Here is a 27,790-nt window from a genome sequence, read left to right as displayed (position 1 = left end):
TTACCTGTTTACAAGTTTGTTTCCTGCCTTGTGCAATTCCTGCATTTCAGTTATTACCAGGAGAAAGACTTTACCTTTAAACCTGCTACCTGTTTACAAGTTTGTTTCCTGCCTTGTGCAATTCCTGCACTTCATTTATTACCAGGAGAAAGACTTTACCTTTAAACCTACTACCTGTTTACAAGTTTGTTTCCTGCTTTGTGCAATTCCTGCACTTCAGTTATTACCAGGAGAAAGACTTTACCTTTAAACCTGCTACATGTTTACAAGTTTGTTTCCTACCTTGTGCAATTCCTGCACTTCAGTTATTACCAGGACAAAGACTTTACCTTTAAACCTGCTACCTGTTTACAAGTTTGTTTCCTGCCTTGTGCAAATCCTGCACTTCAGTTATTACCAGGACAAAGACTTTACCTTTAAACCTGCTACCTGTTTACAAGTTTGTTTCCTGCTTTGTGCAAATCCTGCACTTCAGTTATTACCAGGACAAGGACTTTACCTTTAAACCTGTTTACAAGTTTGTTTCCTGTTTTGTGCAATTCCTGCACTTCAGTTATTACCAGGAGAAAGACTTTACCTTTAAACCTGCTACCTGTTTACAAGTTTGTTTCCTGCCTTGTGCAATTCCTGCACTTCAGTTATTACCAGGAGAAAGACTTTACCTTTAAACCTACTACCTGTTTACAAGTTTGTTTCCTGCTTTGTGCAATTCCTGCACTTCAGTTATTACCAGGAGAAAGACTTTAGCTTTAAACCTGCTACCTGTTTACAAGTTTGTTTCCTACCTTGTGCAATTCCTGCACTTCAGTTATTACCAGGACAAAGACTTTACCTTTAAACCTGCTACCTGTTTACAAGTTTGTTTCCTGCCTTGTGCAAATCCTGCACTTCAGTTATTACCAGGAGAAAGACTTTACCTTTAAACCTGTTACCTGTTTACAAGTTTGTTTCCTGCTTTGTGCAAATCCTGCACTTCAGTTATTACCAGGAGAAAGACTTTACTTTTAAACCTGCTACCTGTTTACAAGTTTGTTTCCTGCCTTGTGCAAATACTGCACTTCAGTTATTACCAGGAGAAAGACTTTACTTTTAAACCTGCTACCTGTTTACAAGTTTGCTTCCTGCCTTGTGCAAATCCTGCACTTCAGTTATTACCAGGAGAAAGACTTTACCTTTGAATCTGCTACCTGTTTACAAGTTTGTTGTCCTGCTTTGTGCAAATCCTGCACTTCAGTTATTAGCAGGAGAAATACTTTCCTTTTGAATCTGCATCTCTGCTTCCTTGTTTGTTCCTTTCCACTCCCAGCATATGTGGACAATAACATATTTGAATAGTACACATTTAAAATACCCTGCAAGTATTTGCTCAATCAAAGTATTTTGTTATTTAAATAAATCTGATATATTTTCAGTCTATATGGCTTCTACTAATCTTCATTTAAAGCAACTGTTCCAGACAATGAGGCACTCAGAAAATATCCTGAGACAGAACAGGACAGTGGAACTACAGACCTGCACATTACAAGAATCCAAACAGATCCCAATGCACCACCTGTCTTTGTTAAACAATACAGACTTCCTTTAGCCTCATATGATTCTCTTGCAGAAATCATAAGGAACTTGGAAGTAAGAGGTATTATCAGAAAGGTGCATAGCTCTTATAACAATCCTATTCTAGGTGTTCTTAAGCCCAATGGACAATGGCATTTGTGTGCTGATTTAAGATAGCTAAACAAACAAGTGTACATGTCTGGCTGGCCTGTGCCATATATTGACCAGTGCCTAGAGCAGATGCAGGGATCCAAAATATTCACTGCCATTGATTGTGCTTAGGGATATTGGACCATAAAGGTACATGAGGAGGACCAATATAAGCTTGCATTCTCCTTCCAAAAAATCCAGTATGCATTCCAAAGGCTCCCATTTGGATACATAAACTAAGGACACAAATTTGCTGTATTCATGCATAAGGCTATGCCTGATGCACTGGAAAGGGGGACCTTATCTTATGTTGATGATGTGTTAATCAAAAGCACAGACTTTGAAAAACACATCACAGAACTTAAAGACGTCCTCAGCCAACTTAAAAGGGCAGGTGTCAAATTATCCCTACAGAAAGCTCAATGGTGCCGCACTCGTGTAAACTTCTTGGAACATGAAGTTACTTCTGAAGGGTTAAATCCTCAGAAGAAAAAGGTGGAAGCTATAATAAATTCTAAGAACCCAACTAACTTAAAGGAATTGAGATCATTCCTGGGTATGACAAATTATTCTCGCAAATGTATTGCTAATTATGCAGAAGGATGTGAAATGGCACTGGAGTGAGGCTCAAGAGACAGCCATCAGAGAGCTAAAGAGAAAACTCACTCAGGCACCTTGCTTAGCGTATCCTGAAGGGGGTAAACCTTTCTACTTAGAGACAGGTTACACAGATATAAGCATGAGTGCTGTTTAATACCAAAAGCATGATAATCTAAGCAAAGTCATTTCTTATGCGAGCAAAACTTTATCCCCAGTAGAAATAAAACTTTATCCCCAGTAGAAATAAAATGTAGTGATTGTGAAAAAGCCCTCTTATCTACTGTATGGGCTCTACAAAATTTCCGCAGCTATATACAGGGTGAGAAAATTATTATAGAGCAGCCCACCAGCCTTTGCTATATCTGCAAAGTGAGAGAATAAGAGATGGGAACCTGTCCAATAGCCGCATAACAGCTTGGACTCTTTCCTTACAAGGCTGGCCTATAGAAATTAGCTACAAACAAAATAAAAAGAATCCAGTTACACAGGGGCTTGCCGAGCTCCATGACTCTACTGCTAAGGATCATGGGAAAGAGTTATTAGAAGATGATTTTTTGGAGGAACAATTGCTTTCCCCATATAAAATATACGAGGACCAGTGTCAAACATTACCTTGGGTATATGTTAATTGTTGTTCTTACCATGCCACTATTTATAACGAGCACAGATTAGTCGCTGGCATTAGTATAACTTGTGCAAATGGATTCCCAAATATTTCTGTAGGTTTTAACATTGGACCAAGATCCAGTCAAGTTGCAGAACTCACTGCTGTTCTAAAAACCATTGAGATGGCTATTGAAAAAGGTATTCATGAATGTGTGATCATTACTGACTAAAATTATGTGCGTGACAGTTTTGTTGAATACCTGCCAACTTGGAAAAGAAATGGCATGCAGAAAACTAATAACAAACCAGTCAAACATGGCAAGTTGTTCTGCGAGATTGATAATCTAGTGTGTCCAATGGTTTAACCATACACTTGAAAAAGATCAAGGGTCTTTCCAGAATTCAAGGTCCTGATGATCTTGCAGATTTATTAGCCAAACAAGGAGCCATAACTGGAGAACTCCTTAATATTGACCACTTAATGGGTATAATTTAGGTAGAAGCCATTACCAGAAACCAGGGTAAACCACAAAATGAGCCTAACCTGGTACAATGGATTCAGGATTCTCCTAGTGAGTACTTGATCACTAGTCAAAAAGAAGACCCATTAAAGGTATTTTCTATAAACACATAGAAGATCCTGAAAACAACCCCATCTCAAAAGAGGACGCTATTGGTAAGGACGATCTTAGAATCTTAATGAAATCCAGATCACAATTCAAGTTATAGGATGGTTTGTTAATTAGAACCTCCAAAACTGGTATCCAGCAATGGGTGGTTCCTAAAAAGTTCTGAGGTCTCATGTTCAACATGCCCATGATTGATTGTATGAAACATTGCGTGACTACGCCTTTTGGGCGCACATGTTGAAAGATGTTCAAACATACTGTCAAGGTTGTTTATTCTGTCCACAGTTCCAACCCACTGAACCAACGCATAGAGCGCCATTGCAGAAAAGCGGGACGGAAATGCCATGATCAGATATACAAATTGATTTTATTGGTCCAGTAACTAGGTCATCTAGAGGTAACAGATAGATGTTAATAGTGACATGCCTGTTTACTAAATGGGTAGAGTGCATCAGTGCACCTAAAGATGAAAATATAGGAGCGCCAACGGCTTAAGGTTACTAGTAGACTAAATTGTGTGGTCAATAGGCAAAGTGGAATATATGTAAAAAATAATAAAACTGTAATAAAATCTAAAACCAAGTGTTTAATGAAAATGATCTAAAACAGGTTAATAGCAGATCAATAACTGAGCAAATAAGTAAAACATTAATAACAAATGTATACAGGATTATGCTAATGACCACGTACTATAGAGGTGTAGAGAGCAATGACCAATTGCGCAGTGTAAAAGTTAAATAATACTAAGACAATAAAAGTTAGACAATACTAAAACAGTATAAATGTATATAAGGTGTGCATAAATGTATAGTAAAAATAAAAATAAACAGTTGACTCCCTATTGGAGCAGATACCCAATCAAAAAAGTGATTAAAAATAGATAGTACACGTGTACAAAAATAAGTGTCAGTCAAGTGGAAAAAAGGGCCAATTAGGGTGATGAAAAAATAGTCCTAAATAAAATCCTAATAATATCCTTGAGAGCGACCAAAAGAATCCTTGAACAAAATCCCAAGTGATGCTGAAGACAATGTTAGGTGTGGAACTAGGTGATCCGTGGCTTTCAGTATAATTACCTGTAAAAGGAAATAATAAACAAATGCAAAAACAGCTACAAAAAAAGAGTCTAATAGGAAACAGACTCACCAGGGAAGAATAAAAGCCTCCTTATGTTCAGATCTACGCGTTTCAGTGCACCTAACAATAGTGCTGAAACAGGCGCAGCATTGCTCATCAACCACGTGTTTTTCAGATTTGGTTTACCCCAAAGAATCGAATCCGATCGGGGGAACCCACTTCACTAGTGAAGTGATGAACAAAATGTGGAAAATACTAGGGGTCAAAAGAAAGCTCCATATTGCATATAGAGCTGCCTCAAGTGGTGGTGTAGAGTGTTACATTGTGAAAATCCTCAAAAAGTTTGCGAGTGAAACAGGTAAAGACTGGGATGTAAAATTACCTCTAGTCCTAATGGCATTACGAGCAACTCCAAGTAGTTCTACTAAGATATCACCTTTTGAATTGATGACTGGTAGAAGAATGGTTCTACCTCAACATTTACTGTACCCTGCATCAGACCAGAACTTGATAAATGCTGCCAATACGCATCAATATGTGGAGAACTTAAGGGAGCATCTGCAATATGCTTTTGCTCAAAAGAACATAGAAAAGACCGCAACTGCCACTTAAACCTATTATGATCTTAAAACTTCCAAAAAGGAATATGAAATTAATGACAAAGTTTATCTTTATAACTTTGGAAGAGATCAGGTTAAGGAGAAGAAGTTTCTTTCATCATGGAAGGGTCCTTTTGTCATTACTGACAAAATATCTCTTGTGGTCTATAAAATAAAGATCCCTAAAAATAATATTTTTATAGATAAATGGGTCCAAAGTAATCAGTTGCGAGCGTGCCATCCTAGATCCCAACTACAAGTCACAGAGGGAGAATGAAAGTTAATTTCCCCAAATGCACTAAAGAAGTATTGTAGTTTAAAGATACCTAGATAGCGAGCATGAGAGCTCAAAAATAACAGACTCTCTTCATTATATGATTGTCTATAATGCATATTGTCAGTACACTCACCAAGTACCACTAACTTTAAGCCAATTCAAATACATGTGTCCTACATATATTTAAAATTGGAAGGGGGATTTATGTCAGGATATCTGTGAGTGTTATTAAATAAAACACAACCCCCCTTTCTTGTTGTCAAGGACGCATTGTATTCAAAATAATTTTATCACATGGCACCCTCAGGTCTGAACTCCCATATATAGTTTCCTGCCTACAAAGATCTGAATAGGTAATGACCCGATGTGAAGACAACAGACATACTGTCTGTAATGACTTTTTGAAGCTAGCTGAAGCTCAGGAAGTGTAGTAATTAGCATATGTATGATATACAGATAAGTATCTATTGCTAGGCTACAATACACATAGGCGTCTGGACTCATGTTACAGCTAACATATGGGAAGTTGAAAATACATAGGGAAAAAGAGTAATTTGAAATGAATGGTTATAATTTTCAAATCTACTCCAAATGTTCAAATATATATATATATATATATATATATATATATATATATATATATATATATACCTAGAAAATTGTCCTAGGCCCAATATACCATATTGGACGAGTGTCTGCTGTATTGAATAGATGACCCCATGTTTGGAATAATAACCAACTGTATTACCTTATTTTAAAATATATACCATACATAACATTTTCTTTGTTTTTCCAGGAGTCTAATAAACATTACAGGGAAGAACCTGGTGTGAAGATGAGGTTTCTAAATAAGATACTATAAGTTAACATATAAATGCATCATATATTTGGAGCCCATGTCTTAAACACTGTTGAGACATGTATTAATAAATAACTATAATGCTCATCTATATATGATGGTGACTAGGAAATGAAATATTTAACAATATATCAAATGAACTGATATACAAAATAAGCCAGATAAACATATATATTTTATTGATTCATACTACTAGTCCACTCATAAAAACATAATTTATGCTCACCTGATAAATTTATTTCTCTTGTAGTGTATCCAGTCCACGGATCATCCATTACTTGTGGGATATTCTCCTTCCCAACAGGAAGTTGCAAGAGGATCACCCACAGCAGAGCTGCTATATAGCTCCTCCCCTAACTGTCATATCCAGTCATTCGACCGAAAACAAACAGAGAAAGGAGAAACCATAGGGTGCAGTGGTGACTGTAGTTTAATTAAAATTTAGACCTGCCTTAAAAGGACAGGGCGGGCCGTATACTGGATACACTACAAGAGAAATAAATTTATCAGGTAAGCATAAATTATGTTTTCTCTTGTTAAGTGTATCCAGTCCACGGATTATCCATTACTTGTGGGACACCAATACCAAAGCTAAAGTACACGGATGATGGGAGGGACAAGGCAGGATTAAGCGGAAGGAACCACTGCCTGAAGAACCTTTCTCCCAAACACAGCCTCCGAAGAAGCAAAGTATCAAATTTGTAAAACTTTGAAAAAGTGTGAAGCGAAGACCAAGTAGCAGCCTTGCAAATCTGTTCAACAGAGGCCTCATTTTTGAAGGCCCAGGTGGAAGCCACAGCTCTAGTAGAATGAGCTGTAATCCTTTCAGGGGGCTGCTGTCCAGCAGTCTCATAGGCTAGGCGTATTACGCTCCGAAGCCAAAAGGAAAGAGAGGTTGCCGAAGCTTTTTGACCTCTCCTCTGTCCAGAGTAAAGGACAAACAGGAAAGATGTTTGACGAAAATCCTTAGTAGCTTGTAAGTAAAACTTCAAGGCACGGACTACGTCCAGATTATGTAAAAGACGTTCCTTCTTTGAAGAAGGATTAGGGCACAACGATGGAACAACAATCTCTTGATTGATATTCTTATTAGAAACCACCTTAGGTAAAAACCCAGGTTTGGTACGCAGAACTACCTTATCTGCATGAAAAATCAGATAAGGAGAATCACATTGTAAGGCAGATAGCTCAGAGACTCTCCGAGCCGAGGAAATAGCCATCAAAAACAGAACTTTCCAAGATAAAAGTTTAATATCAATGGAATGAAGGGGTTCAAACGGAACTCCTTGAAGAACCTTAAGAACCAAGTTTAAGCTCCATGGGGGAGCAACAGGTTTAAACACAGGCTTAATTCTAACCAAAGCCTGGCAAAATGCCTGGACGTCAGGAACCTCTGCCAGAGCAGAAATCTGTCCCTTTAAGGAACTAGCTGATAATACTTTGTCCAAGCCCTCTTGGAGAAAAGACAATATTCTAGGAATCCTAACCTTACTCCATGAGTAATTCTTGGATTCACACCAATAAAGATATTTACTCCATATCTTGTGGTAGATTTTCCTGGTAACAGGCTTTCGTGCCTGTATTAAATCAATCTGCCTGTATTAAATCAATCTGCCTGTTTTAAATCAATGACTGACTCGGAGAAGCCACGCTTTGATAGAATCAAGCGTTCAATCTCCATGCAGTCAGTCTCAGAGAAATTAGATTTGGATGATTGAAAGGACCTTGTATCAGAAGGTCCTGTCTTAGAGGCAGAGTCCATGGTGGAAAGGATGACATGTCCACTAGGTCTGCATACCAAGTCCTGCGTGGCCACGCAGGTGCTATCAGAATCACCAATGCTCTCTCCTGTTTGATTTTGGCAATCAGTCGAGGGAGCAGAGGAAACGGTGGAAACACATAAGCCAGGTTGAAGAACCAAGGCGCTGCTAGCGCATCTATCAGCGTCGCTTCTGGGTCCCTGGACCTGGATCCGTAACAAGGAAGCGTGGCGTTCTGGCGAGACGCCATGAGATCCAACTCTGGTTTGCCCCAACGATGAATCAACTGAGCAAACACCTCCGGATGGAGTTCCCACTCCCCCGGATGGAAAGTCTGACGACTTAGAAAATCCACCTCCTAGTTCTCCACGCCTGGGATATGGATTGCTGACAGGTGGCAAGAGTGTTACTCTGCCCAGCGAATTATTTTTGAGACTTCTAACATCGCTAGGGAACTCCTGGTTCCCCCTTGATGGTTGATGTAAGCCACAGTCGTGATGTTGTCCGACTGAAATCTGATGAACCTCAGTGTTGCTAACTGAGGCCAAGCCAGAAGAGCATTGAATATCGCTTTTAACTCCAGAATATTTATTGGAAGGAGTTTCTCCTCCTGAGTCCACGATCCCTGTGCCTTCAGGGAATTCCAGACTGCACCCCAACCTAGAAGGCTGGCATCTGTTGTTACAATTGTCCAATCTGGCCTGCGAAAAGTCATAACTTTGGACAGGTGTACCCGAGACAACCACCAGAGAAGAGAATCTCTGGTCTCTTGATCCAGATTTAGCAGAGGGGACAAATCTATGTAATCCCCATTCCACTGACTCAGCATGCATAATTGCAGCGGTCTGAGATGAAGGCGCGCAAATGGCACTATGTCCATTGCCGCTACCATTAAGCCGATTACCTCCATACACTGAGCTACCGAAGGGCGGGGAATGGAGTGAAGAACACGGCAAGCATTTAGAAGTTTTGATAACCTGGACTCCGTCAGGTAAATTTTCATTTCTACAGAATCTATAAGAGTCCCTAAGAAGGAGACTCTTGTGAGTGGGGATAGAGAACTCTTTTCCTCGTTCACTTTCCACCCGTGCGACCTCAGAAATGCCAGAACTATCTCTGTATGAGACTTGGCAACTTGAAAGCTTGACGCCTGTATCAGGATGTCGTCTAGATACGGAGCCACCGCTATGCCTTAGAACCGCCAGAAGTGAGCCCAGAACCTTTGTAAAGATTCTCGGGGCTGTAGCCAACCCGAAGGGAAGAGCTACAAATTGGTAATGCCTGTCTAGAAAGGCAAACCTTAGAAACCGATGATGATCTTTGTGAATCGGTATGTGAAGGTAGGCATCCTTTAAGTCCACTGTGGTCATGTACTGACCTTCTTGGATCATGGGTAGGATGGTCCGAATAGTTTCCATTTTGAAAGATGGAACTCTGAGGAATTTGTTTAAGATCTTTAGATCCAAAATTGGTCTGAAGGTTCCCTCTTTTTTGGGAACCACAAACAGATTCGAATAAAAACCCTGTCCTTGTTCCGTCCGCGGAACTGGATGGATCACTCCCATAACTAGGAGGTCTTGCACACAGCGTAGGAATGCCACTTTCTTTATCTGATTTGCAGATAGCCTTGAAAGATGAAATCTCCCTTGTGGAGGGGAAGCTTTGAAGTCCAGAAGATATCCCTGAGATATGATCTCCAACGCCCAGGGATCCTGAACATCCCTTGCCCATGCCTGGGCGAAGAGAGAAAGTCTGCCCCCTACTAGATCCGTCGCCGGATAGGGGGGCCGTTCCTTCATGCTGTCTTAGAGGCAGCAGCAGGCTTTCTGGCCTGCTTGCCTTTGTTCCAGGACTGGTTAGGTTTCCAGGCCTGCTTAGATTGAGCAAAAGTTCCCTCTTGTTTTGAAGCGGAGGAAGTTGATGCTGTACCTGCCTTGAAATTTCGAAAGGCACGAAAATTAGACTGTTTGGCCTTTGCTTTGTCCCTGTCCTGAGGAAGGGTGTGACCCTTACCTCCAGTAATGTCAGCACTAATTTCCTTCAAACCAGGCCCGAATAAGGTCTGCCCCTTGAAAGGAATGTTGAGTAATTAAGACTTCGAAGTCACGTCAGCTGACCAGGATTTAAGCCATAGCGCCCTACGCGCTTGGATGGCGAATCCGGAATTCTTAGCCGTTAGTTTAGTCAAATGAACAATGGCATCAGAAACAAATGAGTTAGCTAGCTTAAGTGTTCTAAGCTTGTCAATAATTTAAGTCAATGGAGCTGTATGGATGGCCTCTTCCAGGGCCTCAAACCAGAATGCCGCCGCGGCCGTGACAGGCGCAATGCATGCAAGGGGCTGTAAAATAAAACCTTGTTGAATAAACATTTTCTTAAGGTAACCCTCCAATTTTTTATCCATTGGATCTGAAAAAGCACAACTGTCCTCAACCGGGATAGTAGTACGCTTTGCTAAAGTAGAAACTGCTCCCTCCACCTTAGGGACCGTCTGCCATAAGTCCCGTGTAGTGGCGTCTATTGGAAACATTTTTCTAAATATAGGAGGTGGGGAAAAAGGCACACCCGGTCTATCCCACTCCTTGCTAATTCTGTAAGCCTTTTAGGTATAGGAAAAACATCAGTACACACCGGTACCGCATAGTATTTATCCAGCCTACACAATTTCTCTGGTACTGCAACTGTGTTACAGTCATTCAGAGCAGCTAATACCTCCCCAAGCAACACAAGGAGGTTCTCAAGCTTAAATTTAAAATTAGAAATCTCTGGGGGCGGAGCCAACTGAGGAAGGGAGAAGACGTACATTACAGGAGCTCCTCTACTAAATAATTTAATTGGGTACTATTCTGCTCAAAATTACACTAAACAGCCTAAAAACAATGATCACTTTAAAAAGACTTAATGCAGCAGCACAGTAGACAACTAAGGGGGTCATTACCATCACTTTGAGATTGCACTCATATGGCGCGAATCGCCATTTTGGCTTGAATCTGTGCTGTATATCACTCCTGGCACCTACATTGAATTATACAACAGTGGCGACACCTATACTGTGCAACCAGTGTCAGCTACAAGTGAGACCTCAAACCATGGAGCTGGAGATCTCTCTCCTGAGAGCGCTATTGGATCGGCTGGACGAATGCCGGGCGGATCTGGTAGACACTTTACACACCGTTATGGCATCCTCCTCTGGCACAGGCCCTGTCACAATTCCCTATGGTAGCAGCACCGGAGCCATGATATTAGATGCACCAGGTGAAATTGCCGCTAAGCCCACTTCACAAAGAGAGCAGGAGTCGGATGACACGCCGCAGCCTACGGGTTCAGTGCTCACAGAAGGCCTTCTACCCGGTCGCTTTGCAGATTCACCCACAGACTGTGAGTACATGCAGAGAGATGCAACTCGCTCCTCAGGGGCCCGTTGCGATCTTACTTTAAATGGCCTGCTTGCTGAAGGGGAGACACGGGGAGCAACCCAAACGAAAGAGCCTGCAGTACTACCAACCTCGAAATCACCTAGGTGCTGGGATTCAGCTTTAGGCTTATGCCTCCACATTGCCCTTTTAGACTCTGTGTCCAGCTACGCAGCGGCTCTCAAGAACAGCCATCTAGCTCAATTTGTCCCATTTACTAAGCGTGTACAGATCTCCACAATTTGTTATAAACGTGGGATTGGTTAGCCCAGCAGTTATTAAGACCATCACATTACTGGATACCTGGTTACCTGTTTGTCGAACATGAGCCCTGACTGACTGAACATTATGTGACATCCCTTATTATAGGGTTAACTTTAGCAATTGCTGTCTAATTACGATGCTTCAAAGTGCATTACACTGTGATATACCCCAGGACTGGGGATATAAGCCAAATTTAAAGATTTATTGAGAATAGTATGTTCTTCTGATATGTTTCAGTCTCATAAACTAAGGCTGAGATACATTTATTTTATTGTTGTAATACCAGGAATGTCTATCCCTCATAGATCAGGCTTCAAAGTTTACCAATATTACATTAGCACATAGATAAGGTGAAGTAAATATATATGCATTGTATAGTCAGAGTTGAAAGATAGGTGCAGCTCTCATACATTTGAGTCCTATGCATATTATATGTGTCCCACATGTTTTTCTAAATGACAGAATTGATGCTCTGTATATATGCACAAATTCATATGTTAAATAATTGCTATACACTCTTATTTCACCCCTATATGAGTCTCTCTTCTAACAGTAGATTAAGGGTTATGTATTAGACTCTGATGCACACCTTGCATACTTTAACTAGCAGAGTTGCAGCTTACTAAAGTCATGTAGAACCTACGCAGGGAGTCAGCATAGTATACCTAATAAGCCCAATTTAAAGATTTATTGAGAATAGTTTGTTCTTTTGAAATGTTTCAGTCTCATGAACTAAAGTTGAGATACATTTATATTATTATTGTAATATCAGGAGTGTCTATCCCTTATAGTTCAGGTTTAATGCTTACAAATATTACATTAGCACATAGATAAGCTGAGGTAAACTTATCTGCATTATATAGTCAGAGTTAAAAGATAGGTGCAGCTTTCATGCATTTGAGTCATATGCATGTCATATGTGTCCTACATGTTTATCTTAATGGCAGAATAGATGCTCTGTATATACGCACAAATCCATATGTTAAACAATTGCTTTACACTCTTACTTCACCCCTATATGAGTCTCTCTTCTAACAGTGGAATAAGGGTTATGTACTAGACTCTGATGCATACCTTGCATACTTTAACTAGTAGAGTTGCAGCTTACTAAAGTCATGTAGAACCTAAGCAGGGAGTCTAAGTTGGTAAGTTTGCTTTAGACACCCTAATTGTGAGTCAGGATGTAGCAGTATATATGGATAATGTATGTTTACTTAGAAGGGTTCGGTATACCAATCTAGGCTTGTTCTGCTGGTCGCGGCCGGGCCAGTGGAATTGGCATTATACGTAACTAATACAGAAGTGACTCCTCTCCTCCCTTTCCCGTCGGTACTTGTTGCCTACGGGTCATACCCCTACTCCCTTTTCCCTTGTCGCCGGTAGATGGCACCTCCCCAGGAGAGGAGTCCCTCTAGAAGCCCTTTATATCTCGTTTTATACTATGTTTCATATTATCTAGCTCATATTTCATGTTACATACATCCTGATACTTTGCTATGAGAATAATTGTTCCAGAATATAATCTGACCCGTATTATACACAAAAACCTAGGATATTTGGACAGGTCTCTACGTAAGAGTATGTATAGAGTTCAGCTTTAATGATGACAGCCTGGAAAGTTTGTAAACTCCAATTGAATCTATAACTCCGTCCTCCCCGCTCCCATAGCTATAATCCACTTTTATAGCCATTGCTGCAGATCTTAGCTGGTCATTGGCCTGCAGCTCAAAGTGATTTTTGGGTTATCTCACCTAGAATTAAGGATCTTCCTTCTCTTTTGGATGTGCACATCTCCCCCCCCCCCCCTCTCCCTACCTCAATTTTAAGAGTAACTTCACTAATGTTGAATGTAGTGCTCCAAGGTGGTAAAACCTACTTAGTTATTTCATATCTATACATTCACTTCCTGGAGGGGGTGACTCTATATTATTTCATTATTGTTCACCCAATATGGTGAATTCTATTGCGGTATTAATCCGCTACTTTCCATATATTTAAGCCAATTTTCCTCTTATGTGCCATGAATATGAATAGGTTCTAGAGTAACCTTATTTGTTAAGTGAAGAAACATGGTTTATGGTGTTAACTATATTGTGTATTCTATCTTTTTATTATTACTACTATAATTTAATTAGTATTTTGCACCCTACGGGGTAAAAATGTATCTCTCATTTATAATCTTTATTCTACATATAACAGTTGAAAATATCATACTAACGGGCAGAATGCTTTGCTAATGAGGTACTATAGTACTATTATGTAAAAAAATAAAAATATAAGGTATCACGGTAAATCTTACAATATATATATCCGAAATATACAGGTGATATAGTAGGATATGCATGTTCTCAATATGTCTAACATGATTTACTATTGATATTAGCCATGTTCATTTTGTAATAACTTGTTTTATTGTCAATATGTGGCTCTTGTTTGTTTTGCTAATTACCTTAATAAACATTTTTGATTAAAAAAAAAAAAAAATTAGAAATCTCTGAATCAGGTTTCCCCGAATCAGAGATGTCACCCACAGACTGAAGCTCTCCGTCCTCATGATCTGCATATTGTGACGCAGTATCAGACATGGCCCTTACAGCATCTGCGCGCTCTGTATTTCTCCTAACCCCAGAGCAATCGCGCTTGCCTCTTAATTCAGGCAACCTGGATAATACCTCTGACAAGGTATTATTCATGATTGCAGCCATGTCCTGCAAGGTAATCTCTATGGGCGTCCCTGATGTAATTGGCGCCATATTAGCGTGCATCCCCTGAGCGGGAGGCGAAGGGTCTGACACGTGGGGAGAGTTAGTCGGCATAACTTCCCCCTCCTCAGAATCTTCTCTTCTGGTGATATTTCTTTTATAGTTAAAGACTGATCTTTACTGTTTAAGGTGAAATCAATACATTTAGTACACATTCTCCTATGGGGCTCCACCATGGCTTTCAAACATAATGAACAAGTAGTTTCCTCTGTGTCAGACATGTTTAAACAGACTAGCAATGAGACTAGCAAGCTTGGAAAACACTTTAAACAAGTTTACAAGCAATATAAAAAAACGTTACTGCACCTTTAAGAAACACAAATTTTGTCAAAATTTGAAATAACAGTGAAAAAAGGCAGTTACACTAACGAAATGTTTACAGTGTATGTAACAAGTTAGCAGAGCATTGCACCCACTTGCAAATGGATGATTAACCCCTTAATACCCAAAACTGAATAATAAAAGACAAAAACATTTTTATTTTTTTTCCAAACAGTCACAACAACTGCCACAGCTCTACTGTGGCTTTTTACCTCCCTCAAAAACGACTTTGAAGCCTTTTGAGCCCTCCAGAGATGTCCTGGATCATGCAGGAAGAAGCTGGATGTCTGTGTCAGTAATTTTAGCTGCACAGAAAAGCACTAAAATAGGCCCTTCCCACTCATATTGCAACAGTGGAAAGCCTAAGGAAACTGTTACTAGGCAAAATTCAAGCCAGCCATGTGGAAAAAAACTAGGCCCCAATAAGTTTTATCACCAAATACATATAAAAATGATTAAACATGCCAGCAAACGTTTTATATTACATTTTTATAAGAGTATGTATCTCTATTAATAAGCCTGATACCAGTCGCTATCACTGTATTTAAGGCTTTACTTACATTAGTTCGGTATCAGCAGCATTTTCTAGCAAATTCCATCCCTAGAAAAATATTAACTGCACATACCTTATTGCAGGAAAACCTGCACGCCATTCCCTCTCTGAAGTTACCTCACTCCTCAGAATATGTGAGAACAGCCATGGATCTTAGTTACTTCTGCTAAGATCATAGAAAACGCAGGCAGATTCTTCTTCTAAATATTGCCTGAGATAAACAGTACACTCCGGCACCATTTAAAAATAACAAACTTTTGATTGAAGAATAAACTAAGTATAAAACACCACACTCCTCTTACGACCTCCATCTTGGTTGAGGCTTGCAAGAGAATGACTGGGTATGACAGTTAGGGGAGGAGCTATATAGCAGCTCTGCTGTGGGTGATCCTCTTGCAACTTCCTGTTGGGAAGGAGAATATCCCACAAGTAATGGATGATCCGTGGACTGGATACACTTAACAAGAGAAAATTTAACTTTAAAGAAACCTTCTAAAATATTATAAGTAGTATATCATGTTTAGTATGGAAATACTCAGATTAAATAGTATTAAATAATCCCATACATATTGGACATATTGTTTGCTGATACTGGATATGATAATATATTTAATGAACACTTTAAATCAAATACTAAACTGTAGCAATATTTGATAGTAAAACTGTTTGACATTGCGGCCACCAATGGTTCAGAAATGGAATTGCAACCAAAGGGGATTGTAGTATCAAATAACCATATGCATTCTCAAAGAACCAATGAAATGTTCAGCACCGATTGGGTCGTATCTGAATGTTCACCAAAGATTAGAATAGAGGTGGGCTTTATGACTTGACATAAAAGCCTGATGCACAGGAGTAAGAGTGACATGCTGTTAAATTTGATTGGTGACTAAAACTTGATGCCGTGGACATAGTCTCTAGAAAGCAAAATTGGGCTAACCTTTTGTATCCAGGATTGCAATACCTCTCATATGATGGTGAACGGATTTATCTGAAAAAGCTGAAACTTTCAAATTGGTTTAATTAGTGATGTATACGGTTGCTCTATATTTTTAATATTTTAAATCAAGGTATTCTAAAACTATAGTTAAATTGTAGTTGTGAGTTAAAAGGAGATTCATTCTTATATTTATTATTAATTAGACCAAGGACAGTAAGTATACTGGTATTAAATATTAATGTTTAGAAATATTTTTTGTATTTTAATGTCATAAGTTAATTACAGTTATTGTTATATATACACTTTAGAATTTGTTTTATTGTGGCTGAATAAGAGGTTATTCCAGGCCAAATACATTGGCATATAAATTGACTGTTGCATTAATAATATATACAATCTCTGGTGTTTTAATTGAAGTTATATAGAACCATTTGTGGGCTAAATAGTTCAATTATACTTTCCTGAAAGTTATCTTAGATTTATTGAGATTTAGTAATATTTGTGTGAAGTTATCTTGTCATATTGTTAATTAAGCACTATTAAATTAGCAGACCATATTCTGATATTGGAGTAAACTAAGCTGGATAATTATAGACTGTTCTGGTATTCTCATCTTTGGTATTTTAATGAGCGATTCATTGTGAGTAAGGTTAATTTTTAGATATATATTTTATGATCTGCCATGCATAGAAAAAAACAGAATATGCATGTATACATGATTCATAAACTAGTTTTTACATAAATATAATTCAAGGTGTCTATAAAGATAACTAATCAAGAATTAAGGAATAAATATTCATTTTTAATAATATTATTGTTGTCAAATTTATAGATATCTATATAGTGATATTTTGGAGTACACCACAGAGATCTCACTGAAGTGCATTGACAAAATTTCTGCTATATTAATTGTAGATATCACTGACAATAGTTTTATACTGCTATTAATTATTAATATTCATAATTACAAAGATATACATCATGTATTGGTTGGCAATTGCTGAGACAAGTACACCAACATTTTACAGGAGGTTACTACTGAGATAATAATAAATAATAATTTTGTAACCTAGTATATCCAACAACTCTCCCTATCTTAGAAAGGAAACAGTTTTTTTTTTTGTTTTTTTTTTTTAATCCACCCCTTGCACAGCAAACCATTTAAAAATTAACCTGTTTAGCTAACTGCTTACTTAAACAGACAATCTTACTTAAACAGATAATAAAGGTAACATACCCTCTCAGAGCAGGCTCACAGAGTTACTGTGCTAGATTTATAGTCTATATGTGTCGTCCTCCTCCTTTTTCACACATTTTAAGAATAACACAGAAATACACACAGTGCCAAGATATATGATGCCCCAAAGGTAAGGTTATTAACTTCACTCAAATCTCTGAAAGGCAGCAATAGAGTGTGTGTGTGTGTGAAGCTTCCTGTAAAAACTACAATACAGCTGACCACCCAGAAGCACATCTTTCAGCTGATAAACAACCAACTGCAGTTTGCTCCAAAAAAATGAAAAATGGTTGAAAATTCAAAGCGTTAAACGGTGAGACAGGGACAGAAATAATAAAATCTGTGATGCAGAGAGCTATTTAGTCTTATTGAAATAAATGAGTGCTGAGCAGAAAGTATAATGTATTACCCTGCATGTCCCATATATAATATACTATATTTGTTTTCACTGTGATAATAATCTGAGGCCTGGACTTGAACTTGGACCCAGGATACATGAGGACACGAAGGTTCTGTACTTGTGGGTCCTTTCAACCCATAGAATGATTTAACACACATAGTACACTCTCCCATATGTATTAGATCAGGGGTCTGACAGTAAGATCTGTGACCAAAGGCTGCCTTTCCAGAGGTCACGGGGGCCCCAGATCCTTATGGCACGTGGACAATACGGAGAGGGGATAAAATCATCTCCAGTGCAACAATGCACTACTGGGAGCTAGCTGAGCACATCTGGTAAGCCAATTTAAGTGCAGTAACCAATTACCAGCTAGCTTCCAGCTTTGCATTGCTGCTCCTGAACCTAGAAAGAAATGGATTTTAAACAAAGGATATTAGGAGATCAATGTAAGGGGTCAATTCCAATTCATTAGAAAAACAAATTAATTTACAAAAATCACTACAGTCTTTAATCGTTATTTTCTGTAGAAAACCATTAGATACGTTTCTCTAAAGGATTGGAATTGACTCTAAATTTGACAACAGAATTAGGATTTAAAAATCTATGCTCTTTAATGAAAATACATGAGCTGGTCTGACATCATTCTATTCTCTCATCAGGACACGTAAAGAAGTCACAACAAGATCATGTTGTTTAGACAAGTGAAGAAAAGTCATGTATTAGCCCTACAAACTCTACCTTCCCATACATATAGTGCCATCCCTACAGACTCTACCTTCCCATAAATATAGCACAACCCCTACAGACTCTACCTTCACATACATATTGTGCCACACCTACAGACTCTACAATTCCATATATACCACCACCCCTATAGACTGCCTTCCCATACATATACTGCCACCCCTACAGACTACCTACCCATACACATACTGCCACCCCTACAGACTACCTTCCCATACATATACCTCCACCCCTACCTTCCCATACATATACCGTAACCCCTATAGACTACCTTCCCATACATATACCACCACAGTGGGACTGACAATATTTAGACATGCCACTTTTTTTTGTTATTTTAGATACTACTAAAAAACAAGTAGAGTATCAAATCAGCTCATAGATCACTCTGGCACTGTTCATTCCCCAAACACAGATTATTATGCTCCCACATTCAGTGACTTCCATTTATATGGTCATAAATGTTGTGTATTTGCTAAACTTTCTATAGCTCTATACAAGTGGCATATGTAGTCTTGTACATTTTCAGATGTACTAGTCCTAGGAGACCCCATACCACTCACTTGAACTGGGGTCTGAACAGATTTCCTCCAGCTGAACATCCTCTTCTGTTCTCACCTCCTCGTCCTCCTCACAGATCATCACCATATCTAGATTGTCATTGCGCACATCTGTTAATATATAACAAAGATAGGCATTGAATTTTTTTTTGTTAAAAATCATTCTATTGTCTACAAGACACCAATAGTACAGCAGAAACAAACAACATTGAAGAGTGGACAGTACAGGCCAACATAGCCTAAAATGAGCCAGAGCCACCATGGTGACAATGCCGTTTAATAATAAAAGTATTATTATAATTTTTTTTTAAATATTAGTTTTTATTAAACATTTTCGTTGGTAAGATAAAGTAATACATAACAATAGAATAATTATTCCAGTCATAAATAATCTTCCAATATAATCTGCTAGGTTGCACATAACAGTGAAACATAATATTAATATCAATATTAACTACAAAAATAACAAAAATAGAGAAAAAAAACCCATATACAAACAATAATGGGGAAAGGGGGGGTATGAGATACAATATTATGGTCTAGGTGGGTTTATGGTTTCCCAGTAAAATGTAACATTGTGATAATGGGTTAGTATGTCATTTTTAAAATAGTAGTATTCTTCCAATTGTATAAGCTCTTGGGTTCGGGCCTTCCAAGTCTGGACTGTGGGTATTGTATTAGTCTTCCAGGTTCTCGCTATTAGTGACTTCGCTCCGTTTAAGCAAATCTGGAGGAGATGCAATCATAGCTTGCAAGAGAGTTTAGGTTTATCAATAAATAGTACCATCAATGGCGTAAATTTGAATGAGACACTAAATAATGGAGCTATAAATTGGTGCAGTGCTATCCAAAAAGGTTGCAATTTAGGGCACGACCACCAGATATGGGTCATAGTGCCAAGAGCACCGCAGCCCCTCCAGCACATGGGGGAGGATTTAGGGTAGATACATTTTAGTCTCACTGGTGTTAAGTACCATCTGGAGATGATTTTATAGTTCATCTCCAGAATTTGGGTAGAGGTGGATGACTTATGGGTATATTGATATAATCGATCCCACGTCTCAACAGAGATATCTAAGTCTAACTCATTCGACCAATTTTGTGTAGATTTAGGTAGTTGTTTATGTAGGCAAGTGTCTAAAATTCTCTTGGATATAGCCAATGTTCCATTTAGGGCTTTCCCATGTCTACAAATGGATTCAAAGTGTGTAAGGGGACGAAGGAGAGATTGTTTGTGGAGTGAAGTGGCCAGCAAATGTCTTAATTGAGAATACTTAAGTCAATGCGTGAAAGTACCGTTTAAGATGTTTGATAGGTCAGGAGCAGGTTTTAGGGTGCCCAGGTGAAGGAACTCGCAGATTGGGGAAGAAAAGCCAAGGTCGGAAAAGTATGCCTAACTGATGTGTGCATGTTTTGTTAAAAGTATTATTTTTATGTGTCAGTATTAAACTATGTACACTGCCAATCACACCCAACTAAAAAAAAAAATTAAGAAAAAATGTAATTGCTTTAACCCCTTAATGACCACAGCACTTTTCCATTTTCTGTCCGTTTGGGACCAAGGCTATTTTTACATTTTTGCGGTGTTTGTGTTTAGCTGTAATTTTCATCTTACTCATTTACTGTACCCACACATATTATATACCGTTTTTCTCGCCATTAAATGGAATTTCTAAAGATACCATTATTTTCATCATATCTTATAATTTACTATAAAAAAAATTATAAAATATGAGGAAAAAATTGAAAAAAACACACTTTTTCTAACTATGACCCCCAAAATCTGTTACACATCTACAACCACCAAAAAACACCCGTGCTAAATAGTTTCTAAATTTTGTCCTGAGTTTAGAAATACCCAATGTTTACATGTTCTTTGCTTTTTTTGTAAGTTATAGGGCCATAAATACAAGTAGCACTTTGCTATTTCCAAACCATTATTTTTCAAAATTAGCGCTAGTTACATTAGAACACTAATATCTTTCAGGAATCTCTGAATATCCATTGACATGTACATATTTTTTTTTAGTAGACATCCCAAAGTATTCATCTAGGCCCATTTTGGTATATTTCATGCCACCATTTCACCGCCAAATGCGATTAAATACAAAAAATCGTTCACTTTTTTACTAATTTTTTCACAAACTTTTGGTTTCTCACTGAAATTATTTACAAACAGCTTGTGCAATTATGGCTTAAATAGTTGTAAATTCTTCTCTGGGATCCCCTTTGTTCAGAAATAGCAGACATATATGGCTTTGGCGTTGCTTTTTAGTAATTAGAAGGCTGCTAAATGCCACTGCGCACTAAACGTGTATTATGCCCAGCAGTGAAGGGGTTAATTATGGAGCATGTAGGGAGCTTTTAGGGATAATTTTAGCTTTAGTGTAGTGTAGTAGACAACCCCAAGTATTGATCTAGGCCAATTTTGGTATATTTCATGCCACCATTTCACCGCCAAATACGATCAAATTAAAAAAAACGTTAAATTTTTCACAATTTTAGGTTTCTCACTGAAATCATTTACAAACAGCTTGTGCAATTATGGCACAAATGGTTGTAAATGCTTCTCTGGGATCCCCTTTGTTCAGAAATAGCAGACATATATGGCTTTGGCGTTGCTTTTTGGTAATTAAAAGGCCGCCAAATGCTGCTGCATTTCACAGGTGTATTATGGCTAGCAGTGAAGGGGTTAATTATGTAGCTTGTAGGGAGCTTGCAGGGTTAATTTTAGCTTTAGTGTAGAGCTCAGCCTCCCACCTGAAACATGAGAACCCCTGATCCCTCCCAAACAGCTCTCTTCCCTCCCCCACCCCACAATTGTCCCCACCATCTTAAGTACTGGCAGAAACTCTGCCAGTACTAAAATAAAAGCTATATTTGGGCTTTTTTGTGTTTTTTAAGCATATTTACATATGCTGCTGTGTAGGATCCCCCCTTAGCCCCCAGCCTCACTGATCCCCCACCAAACAGCTCTCTAACCCTCCCCCTCTGCCTTAATGGGCGCCATCTTGGGTACTGGCAGCTGTCTGCCAGTACCCAGTTTAGTGAAAAAATGTGCCTTTTTTTTAAAAAAAAAATGCCCTTTTCTGTAGTGTAGCTTCCCCCCCCAAGATCAACCCCCCACCCCTTCCAGATCTCTTAGCTGTTTATTTACAGCTTTCAAAGCATTTTATTTTTTTACTTTTGAAAGTTTATTTTTCTGTAGTGTAGCGGTTCGCTCCCGCTGCCCCCCCGTGCACGCGCGCGCTCCCCGCCCCCGTGCACGCTCCCCGCCCCTGATCCCGCCCCCCTCCACTCCACTCGGCACATCGATGGCCGCCCACCCGCCTCCCAGACTTGCTCCCACCCACCAACGATACCGGCCACCGATGTCCGGTGCAGAGAGGGCCACAGAGTGTCTCTCTCTGCATCGGATGGCCAAGGGGGGTTATTGCAGGATGCCTCGATATCGAGGCATCACTGCAATAACCGGAAAGCAGCTGGAAGCGAGCAGGATCGCTTCCAGCTGCTTTCCAGACCAAGGACGTACGCCACACGTCCTCGGTCATTAACTGTATTTTTTTTGAGGATGTGTGGCGTACGTCCTTGGTCGTTAAGGGGTTAAAGCCCCCATCTAACCAGCAAGGATTCCAGATCAGAGGTATGGTTCCTGCATCCCCATTTGACCAGGTAGGACATCATAACAGAGGTACAGTTCCTGAAGCCCCAATTTAACCAGCTAGGATCTCAGATCAGAGCTATGGTTCATGTGCCCCCCCTTTAACCTGGTAGGACCTCAGATTAGAGGTATGGTTCCTGTATCCCCAATTTAACCAGGTAGGATCTCAGAGCAGAGGTATGGTTCCTGAAGCCCCCATTTAAAAAGCTAGGACCTCAGAACAGAGCTACAGTTCCTGCAGTCCCCTGTTAACCACGTAGGACCTCAGATCAGAGGTACAGTTCCTGCAGTCTCTATTTAACCAGGTAGAACCTTAGAGCAGAGGTATGGTTCCTGCAGTCCCTCATCATGTCAGTTAGAAGACCAAGTGAAAAACATTCAGATGAAAAACCCTTGCACACCACATTATACAAAGCTAAAACTTAAGTTTAGGTGCATGGCCCCTGCAGCGCCATTGCACCACGTAGGACATCAGACCAGATGTTTGGCCTCCACAGCCCCCATTACACCAGCAAGGACCTCAGATAAGATGCATGGCACCAGCAGTCCTTTGATGCCAGCTACAAAATTAAATTAGAACTAAGACCAGCTACATGACACATGTAGCCCCATTATGCTAGCTGTATGTCCAAATGATGTTACATCAGATACATGTGCCCTTCAGCTCCTATTAAGTCAATTGTATCTGCTCTAACATCTCATTTGGACTTACATGCCACTGCAGCTCCCATTATACAAGTTAGAACCTCAAATCAGATGCTACTGCAACCCCATGCCCAAATGAGACAGTATATCAGATACAAGCCACTGCAGCATAGAATATACCAGTAAGAAGGCTACGTGAGGCCTACAATCAGATGGATGTCCCCTGCACTCCCATTATACATTCCAAGACCTTAGATTAGATACATGCCCCCTGCATCCCCCCATTGTAACAGCCAGGACTTCAGATTAGATGTATGGTCCTTGGAGCCCCCATTAAGGCAGCTAGGATGTCAGATTATATACATGCACCATGCATCCCCAATCACAGCAGCCAGGACCTCAGAGTAGATGCATGACCTCTGCAACTCCGTTATAGCAGCTAATAACCACGTATTGAGAGTTATACTCGTTAGTTATGTTAAAGGCAGACTGGAATATCACAGTGTTCCAGCTCACTGTAGGACCTCCCAGCTCCAGTCTGTATTGTATAAAACTCCCGGCTGACGTTGGTATTTCAGAAAGTTACTTTTAATAAAACTTGTTAAAACCAATTAAAAACATTTGTAGCAAACACATGCAACTCATTTCTCAGTTCTGTTTGGCCGTTTCCTCAGGCATGTTACAAGATGCAGATGGAGACCTATTTAAAATAAGCATCAAACAATCAGGATTCTTATTTTATTAACTGCCTTGATTATTCTTACTCTATACATAACGACATACAACCCATTTAAATTATAACTAATTTTCCCTTGAGGTATATCAAACCTCACCCATACGATGTGTAAATTTGCAATTATACAAGGTGCAAATGTCCAAATACATATACAATGTGCAAACGTGCAATTATACATATCAGTACTCATAAATATCTCGACCCATATAGTGACATTTACAAAGCATTTTATCAATGATTGTCTAATAGGCTATTGTGCCGTTCAAAGAACCCCTTCCCTTTTACTGAGATGAAACAGTATAACAGACCACTTACTTTTCTACCTTATACCTTTATAATAATTTCCTCTATAGAGCGACATCTGCATAATCTCACGCTGCTCATATCCTCACTACTATTTAGGCATTTCCTTATTTACTACTGACGTGGTTATAAGCCATGCCCCCCTGGTCGCTGTAATCTAGAAATGACCTAAATGCTCACTAGCTATATTATGCAGCGTTTTTCCTTGTAAAAGATGATAGTCTTATATTACTAACTATTCAAAACTTTCATAATGCATAACCTTGTGGTCCTCTCCTGATACTCCTTGTCCATTGTTATACTGTCATATCCAATTTTAGTGATCTCTATAAGTCCAAGTATATGTTTCTTATACCAATGATAGTGTTCCACCATATTGTGATTAAACGTGGATATCCACTGAATCTATATTTTGTCCTTAATTTTGTGTTTGTGCTCAGCGTGACTGTGTGTAAAAGTGTACTTATAATCATGATAGGTGATGCAATCTACATCTATATATATATATATATATATATATATATATATACAATAATGTGAAGGGGACGCAATTGCATATATGGAAATATTTTGAGCTGAATAATAGTATAAATCACTATTAATGTATAGGCAAAATAGCCTCTATTAAGTTTAAAGATTTAGTGGTGCAGACCCTTGAAAAAATGTAGCATGAGTAGACCAGATTAGATTAAGTGAGGTGACAAGATTTGGACGGGTAATGACGTTCCCCCCTCCACTCCAAGAAAGGCACACACAGACTTAGTTTGTAAATTAATAAGTTTTTATATCAGTGATTTATAATAGAATACATGAACCTAATGAAAATTAATAAAACAGAACTGAAAATAAACAAATCAAAATAAACCTGACCGGTCAGGGGTACATGCTAAGTGATAGGTGAAGCGTCAACAATATAATATTAAGTGGACCATATTCAAGGTCTAGACCCAGATTAGCCCTGTCATGAGCTCCGCTCGTAAGCGTATAAATAGGAGCTAAATCTTCAATAGAAACATGTCAGGGTTTCAGCAAGGCCGAAATGTTAAATAATGGTATCACATTTCAGGCCTGGATAGAGCATATATAGGTGTTCAAGCTTTGTTAAATATACAGCGTTTCAAGCTTATACCTCATAAGTCCACTACAGTCTGACTACACCCAGCTGCACACAGCACCCCTGTAGGGGGGAATAACACTGGGCAGGTTTACCAAGGGGATCTAAGCAGACTGTAAAGTAGATCAAATGGATATGTACAGCGTGTTATGCAGACATAGAATATAACATAGTGATAGCCACTCTTGATAAGGGAAATACGTATGGCACTGCTAGGGTCCTGCCGTAGACTGTAAAGCAAGCGTGTAGGGAGTCATGCAGGTTAAGGGTTAAAGCAGCTGCTGTTGTTAGAGTAAGTTCATCAAGCAGTCAGATAGGTTAGTGCAAATAAGAACCTTGCAAGTCCCATACAATCACTGTAAAAGCTCCCAAATATCAGAGGTACTCAGCATGTATAACACTTCAGATAAAGGTAATGCAACTGCCGTTATTTATGTAAAATACCATCGGCAACTTCAACCGAGATTGACAGTTATTGTTTGGCAAGGAGGTCTTATGTCCGCATACTCTTTATCCAAGACAAAAGCTGGCAGAATAAGTATCACCGTTTCTTGACAACAGTTCTTATACGACCTGTTTGTGTGTAATCCTCAATTCCTTCAACACCAGGTAAATTCAGTATAGGCCAACGCTATACATAGAGACAGCGCGGCGTCTTTCCACGAGAATTCAGTTGACAGCAGCACATGCACGTATCATGTGACCGGCCAGGACAGCTAACGCCTACGCGCGTTTCACCCGCTCGTCTTCACTTCAGACCGGGCTTCGTCAGGGCGGTCCACTTAATATTATATTGTTGACGCTTCACCTATCACTTAGCATGTACCCCTGACCGGTCAGGTTTATTTTGATTTGTTTATTTTCAGTTCTGTTTTATTAATTTTCATTAGGTTCATGTATTCTATTATAAATCACTGATATAAAAACTTATTAATTTACAAACTAAGTCTGTGTGTGCCTTTCTTGGAGTGGAGGGGGGAACGTCATTACCCGTCCAAATCTTGTCACCTCACTTAATTATGTGAGACGAGCTGTTTTTTTATAAAAGAGTGCTGAATTTCCCTGTCTTTTATTCAGGATTACATTCCTGAGGCCGCCTCTCTGGTCTACTCATGCTATATATATATATATATATATATATATATATATATATATATATATATATAAAAAGTGAGTTATTATCTAGTGTATATGATAACTATAAATTACTAATGGATTGTGTTTGATGAAGGGTTATTAATCATATCTATAACTTTACTTCACGATTTCAGCAAATAACTCCTGTGTCTATTATTATCAGTTACTTGTAGAGCGCCAACAGATTCCGCAGCGCTAATGACCTCATTCAGACCTTCTGGGTAGAGACCTACATATATATATATTTATATATATATATATATATATATATATATATATATATATATATATCCAAAAGGTCTCCCTTTGTCTAAGCATGGTCATTTTATTGGTAGTCATAGTATACAGAATAAAATTCTAAATGTGTAATGACCATCTTCTCCTGATTTTTCTGGAGGTTCTACCTAAATATTGCAATCCATAGCTACAGGTGATTACATATATCACATAACTAGTCACATGTTATCCTCTTCTTAATCATTAGATTTTCACCAGTAGCTGTGGCTAGTATTGAAGTGGCTCCATGTGTTATATATTTATACATGGAGCCACTTCTATGCCCACATCTAAAACTTTCTCTTTGCACTCAGTGCCAGTTTTTGTTGGAGGGTGGGTGCTCTTCTGAATACACATTTAGGTTCCCCATCTATTATTTCCTTCAGAATAGGATCTTTTAACAATAGTGGCCAATGTGTTTCCAAAGTTCTTTTTATCAATTGGTGATTGGAATTATACTTTGTTATAAAGGACAAGTGGAATTGGTTTTCCTCCCTCTTTATAGGCTCTTTTCTTTATTGTCAGGATTTATTTTCTTTAATGATCTTGCCATCTCATAACCACCATTTATTAACTTATTAGGATATTCTTTCACTCTAAATCTCTCATTAAATAT

General features: G+C 38.9%; 2 protein-coding genes across 2 annotated transcripts in view; both read right to left on the bottom strand.

Annotated features, from left to right (window-relative positions):
- Positions 1 to 27,790, bottom strand: part of LOC128639721 (oocyte zinc finger protein XlCOF7.1) — a gene marked incomplete in the record, with an annotated part of 926,940 nt that overhangs the window by 414,658 nt on the left and 484,492 nt on the right.
- The window catches only part of LOC128639719 (oocyte zinc finger protein XlCOF7.1), a 53,721-nt gene that overhangs the window by 15,163 nt on the left and 10,768 nt on the right, over positions 1 to 27,790 (bottom strand). Inside the window, exon 2 of the mRNA XM_053691833.1 lies at positions 19,306 to 19,413. Coding sequence (XP_053547808.1) covers positions 19,306 to 19,413 — 108 coding nt within the window. The remainder of the gene's footprint in view (positions 1 to 19,305; positions 19,414 to 27,790) is intronic.

The sequence above is a fragment of the Bombina bombina genome, chromosome 9 (genome assembly GCF_027579735.1).
Source record: "Bombina bombina isolate aBomBom1 chromosome 9, aBomBom1.pri, whole genome shotgun sequence".
NCBI classification, from domain to species: Eukaryota; Metazoa; Chordata; class Amphibia; order Anura; family Bombinatoridae; genus Bombina; species Bombina bombina.
Note: the sequence above shows the minus strand (reverse complement) of the source record. Positions and strands in the feature narration are given on the sequence as shown.